At 44.8% G+C, this 5,430-nt stretch overlaps 1 protein-coding gene across 1 annotated transcript; it reads left to right on the top strand.

Annotated features, from left to right (window-relative positions):
- The first annotated feature begins 4,050 nt into the window (after window positions 1-4,050).
- LOC138369691 (protein SPT2 homolog) lies at window positions 4,051-4,905 on the top strand. Its single transcript, XM_069333124.1, has one exon. It carries the CDS (start codon window positions 4,051-4,053, stop codon window positions 4,903-4,905), a length of 855 nt encoding a protein of 284 aa, XP_069189225.1.
- The last annotated feature ends 525 nt before the right edge of the window (window positions 4,906-5,430 follow it).

The raw sequence follows: 5,430 nt of genomic DNA, 5'->3' as shown, positions 1-5,430 counted from the left end.
TGTCCGATCCACATACAAAGATTAATCAGGTGTATTGGGCGTAGCATATTGATCAGTGCCTTCTATGTTGGCCTTTTCGCGTTCCGGTCTTGTTCTTACTCTCATGGTAGGTAGAGTGAAGAGCCGTAACTTGGGTATTGATTGTGGGTTGTTACATTTTTATGTAGATTGCTTCAAGAATTTGTAATCTTCGTACATCTTGGGTTTTGTCTATTATACAAGTGTTTGTATTTAACATTTCTCTTGTAGGATGATGTCATGGGCTTGTGTGATTTTTGAGTGCACCTGATTGAAGATGACAGGTCAAACGCCTCGTCAGCTTAGTCGACGTCATACTTATGTACTTAGATTGAAGGCCACATCCTTGCTGGGGGCAAGTGTACATATATACCACGTCTGACTGCTGTTGAGGGTTCTCCGTCGGTTTCGGCCAGTTTTTAATAAGGAGGTCGGTAGTGAACAAATCCACAAGGGCCGTGGAGTGGATTCGAACCTACGTCCGAGATCATCCCAGACGCTGCCTTAATCGACTGAGCTTGAGCAATTTGACCAAGTTTCACCTATCCCATATAAATTTAATGCGCATTTTCAATGTCCAATATCCAGTCGCCCTATTCCCAAGACCATTTCATAGTAATAGTAGTGTCCATCCAGATATTTCCAAATATCCAGATGTGTTTATATATCTTCAATCCTACGAAACCAGACCTAACCTAACACACAGCTATGGCCAAATTTATCTCTATTTACGACAATTTCCGCCTAATTTACGACAACTTATAAACAATTTGCCCAAATATAATCCAAATTCCACCTAATTTGATCCAATTTCCACCTAATTTGATCCAATTTATTCTAATTTAATTTAATTCCCGCTAAGTTTATCCGAGTTCGCCATTTCATAGCACAGCCTAAGCCCAATTTGACCAAGTTTCACCTATCCCATATAAATTTAATGCGCAACGTCAATATCTAATATCCAGTCGCCCCGAATGTCATGGCCTAATCCGAAGACCATTATAGTAATCGTGCAGTGTTCATCCAGCCATTTCCTTGCTCCCGATGTGTTTATATATCAGCAATCCAACTAAAGCAGACATAACCTAATATAGCTAAGGCCAAATTTAACAATTTTTTTCCCAATTTAGATCATTTCCACCTAATTTGCCCCAATTTAATCCAATTTCCACCAAATTTTACCATAGATCGCCGTGTCATAGCCAGTTTGCCCAAGTTTCACCCATCCCATAAAACTTAAGATTACTCTCGCCTGGCGTTCCGCGAGCGCTATGTCATGGGTTCGTAACCTGGCCGGGGAGGATTTACTGGGCGCAATTCCTTAACTGTAGCCTCTGTTTAACGCAACAGTAAAATGTGTACTTGGGTGAAAAAACGATTCTTCGCGGCAGGGGATCGTATTCCAGGGACCTGCCCAAAACGCTACGCGTACTAGTGGCTGTACAAGAATGTAACAACTCTTGTATATATCTCAAAAAAAAAAAAAAAAAAACTTTTATGTGTATTTCCAGTATCCAATATCCAATGGCTGATGTCATACTCCATTCCCAAGACCGATTCATAGTGATAGTGCAGGGTCCAACGAGCCATTTCCAATATACAGATGCGTTTATATACATCAATCCTACCTAAAACCAGACCTAACCCTTAAATAGCTAAGACGAAATTTAATAAATTTTTTCCCAATTTAAGACAATTTCTACCTAATTTGCCCCAACTTATCGATATTTGAGACATTTTATACCAAATTTACCCGATTTTAGATATAGCACGGCCAATGCCCAATTTGCCCCCCCCCCCCAAGTTTCACCTAATCCATATACTGCAAATTTAAGGCGCATTTCCAATATGCTGTCCAATATTCTTGACTGTCTTTTACTTTTTAGTTATAGATCTTTGTTAAATTCTGTATTTTATATTCTTAGAAAAGTGTTTGTTTGGATATTAACCCAACTACCCTGTGCCCTAACCTGCGTGGATCTTTGGCGAATATTCCTGTCGAATTATTCAGTAGATAAGCATCTTATCTACTTAAAATCTAAGTCTTCACTCATCTGTATATGTGGGTCATCTCTTGAACTTTTCCATGTTATGGAGGCCACCAAGTTGTGGATGTGCCATGCAAGGTCCAGTCACCCTCCCGGGACACGCCAGTGTGGTGTGATTATTGACGAACTGATTGTCGAAGAACTGATTGTCAAAGAACTGATTGTCGAAGAACTGATTGTCAAAGAACTGATTGTCGAAGAACTGATTGTCAAAGAACTGATTGTTGAAGAACTGATTGTCGAAGAACTGATTGTCAAAGAACTGATTGTTGAAGAACTGATTGTCGAAGAACTGATTGTCAAAGAACTGATTGTTGAAGAACTGATTGTTGAAGAACTGATTGTCAAAGAACTGATTGTTGAAGAACTGATTGTCGAAGAACTGATTGTCAAAGAACTGATTGTTGAAGAACTGATTGTTGAAGAACTGATTGTTGAAGAACTGATTGTTGAAGAACTGATTGTTGAAGAACTGATTGTCGAAGAACTGATTGTTGACGACGATCCTGAACGTTCAGTTGAACATGTAGTATTGAATGTGATTCAGATTCTCATCAACTCGAGGCTTCACAACCTTACACAACAGTCGAGGCTTCACAACCTTACACAACAGTCGAGGCTTCACAACCTTACACATCACTCGAAGCTTCACAACCTTACACACCACTGGAAGCTTCACAACTTTACACATCACTCGAAGCTTCACAACTTTACACATCACTCGAAGCTTCATAACCTTACACATCACTCGAAGCTTCACAACCTTACACACCACTCGAAGCTTCACAACCTTACACACCACTGGAAGCTTCACAACTTTACACATCACTCGAAGCTTCACAACTTTACACATCACTCGAAGCTTCACAACCTTACACACCACTCGAAGCTTCACAACCTTACACACCACTCGAAGCTTCACAACTTTACACATCAGTCCATCATGAGAGACCCAACAAAATGCTTCATTTATATCCTGAATTATATACAAAAAGATCCATTCTTAGTGAAATAAAAAACATAAATGTGTCAAGAAGAGTTAATAATGGATAACTATTAAAACAGTGAAGCATATATTATGTGTATCAAAAATATGGCCGCCGTAGACCATTACACAGCTAACAGGATAAGCCACTAGGTAATATATGTGCTCAAAGTCGTGTCATTAGCTGAACTATTCTCAGTACAACAACAATTAATTTAAATGTTAAAATTATTGCAACAGGCATAGCAATCACTCAACATCCGGTGTTGCTTAATGCTCGTTCATGAGCCCAAATTCCACCAATCAGTCACTCGTGCTACTTTGTGTACAAAAATTGGTGTAATAATCTAATGTATCTAAAATTAATTATCCGCCAAGTCAACTAATTACTGGTAGTCTCAAATATTTAAAGTTTCATCTGTTGAGTTTTGACCTCTTAGGGTCACGGTACCGTTAGTTTGACAAACTGTGGATTTACTGTTGATGTATGGGTTAACATTCTATGTAAAAAGTCTATCAATGATTGTACTTTTTTTTTTATTTATTATTATATTTACATGCAAAGCATGCCGAGAAATACAATAAATACAATAAAACAAGGTAATGAGAATGAAACATATAAAACCGGCCTGAAGGGCGCACAATAAGTACGACACATAACACAACAAATCACAGGCCCCAACGCACACCAAGCACACAGACTACTCAAACTGCTCATACTTTTCCAGCCACTCCACTGCCGGGAATCGAACACAATATGCCTCCCAAAGCAACATGATGTTATCCGGAACCGGTTTACTATAAACCGTACAAGGATCAGGCATCAACTCCGGCAACACCCACAACAAAACACCGAGCCGCGGAACCCAAATGGAAGAAGGGCTCCATGGAACAGGGTGTACGCGGTCAACAATAGCAAACAGTAAGGGATTATTATCATCATACGCCACGCCGGAGGACAAGACGAGAGGGAGGGGCTTCTTCCCATGAGACCGAGCAATGGGCAGCGCACTGGGAGCCTCCTCGGCTGCCTCACAGGGCCCCGCGTCAACCACCGGACGTTGCACCTGCAGGGACCCCCCACGCCGGGCCTCCTTCTTCAGCACCAGCACGAGGCCACGGCTCGCACCAGCACCCTCACCACCCACGTCCGCAGGAGCGACCACTCCCCACTGCAGAGAACTTTCTGCAAAAAAAAGAACAGGAAGTAAATCATATGCGCAAACATCGTCATCAGCAGGCACATGGACGTCAGCAACCACCATTGATGTAGAGCGCGAAGCACCCGGAACCACCACAGCATCGCCCAAAGACCCACCGGCGTCGAAATCCCCCACATCAGCCCAGGCAGTAGAAGAATGCCGGGAATGCTTGGACTCCAGTTGCACATCCTCAGAGCCGGAAGCGGACCCAGAACCACGGGCATCACAAGCCATGCCAACTGATGGCCATCGCAGAACGGCAGGGGGAACCGGGCTGCACACATCAGGATGCTCCACAGCCCCCTCAGCACCCAGCACAGCCGTGACACCTGGCGAGGGTGCAGGGCCAGTCGCAGCAGCAGGAGACGAGGAAGTTGAAGACGTCAACGACTCACAGAGACCATCCGGAAGACCCACGGGAGCAGCTGGGACAGCGACAGGAGCAGGAAGATTAGCCGACGTCACTGTCACACCCAGAGGAGGGGACGCATCATCTGGAGGACCGCCGGGCGATGCAGGGGGAGCCGCATCAGCCAACGGAACGTCCACATCCTCGCCCACGGAATCCACCCCAACAGGGAGTGGCGGGAAGTCCTCCTCTTGGAACAGGTTCACAGGAGTGACTGCAGCCCCAGAGCACTCGGCAGCCTGATGCCCCAACAGGCCACACCCAAAACAGGTACGGGGTTGCCGGCATAGTATACCCGGACGTAGTACCCCAGAAGCCGGACTGAAGAAGGAATGTCCGACTTCAAGCGCATCCCTAGATTACGAATGTTCGTACGCATATTCTTATACCTCCCCGAACCACAGCGTGTTCACCTGCACACTGAAGACAGCGCCAAACCGCTGGAAGTAACGCCGGAGTAGGTCCTCGGGAAACTCCAAGGGCGCCCCATGCACACTCACATATGTCAGGGCACCACTACGGTCCGTAATGGTCACAGAGCCGGCACCATCCGGCGGCGACAAAGAACGCCCCTCATAACAACGGAGGAACTCACGGTACACCTCCTCCCCCACAAATTTGATAATAACCCGGTGAGCAGTTACCAGCTCATCACCATAGACGTCATCCACCGGGACGCAGAGCATGTCACCCATGACAAGCTCAACTGCAAGGTAAACCAGCACGGCCTGTAAACTCCACGCCCATGGAGTTCACTCTCGCAACATG

The sequence above is a fragment of the Procambarus clarkii genome, chromosome 29 (genome assembly GCF_040958095.1).
Source record: "Procambarus clarkii isolate CNS0578487 chromosome 29, FALCON_Pclarkii_2.0, whole genome shotgun sequence".
In the NCBI taxonomy this organism is placed as follows: domain Eukaryota; kingdom Metazoa; phylum Arthropoda; class Malacostraca; order Decapoda; family Cambaridae; genus Procambarus; species Procambarus clarkii.
The sequence above is the reverse complement of the archived record's forward strand: the minus strand, read 5'-3'. Positions and strand labels throughout refer to the sequence as shown.

Coding starts and splice junctions, on each gene's coding strand:
- LOC138369691 (XM_069333124.1), top strand. CDS start 4,051: ATGGGCAGCGCACTGGGAGCCTCCTCGGCTGCCTCACAGGGCCCCGCG.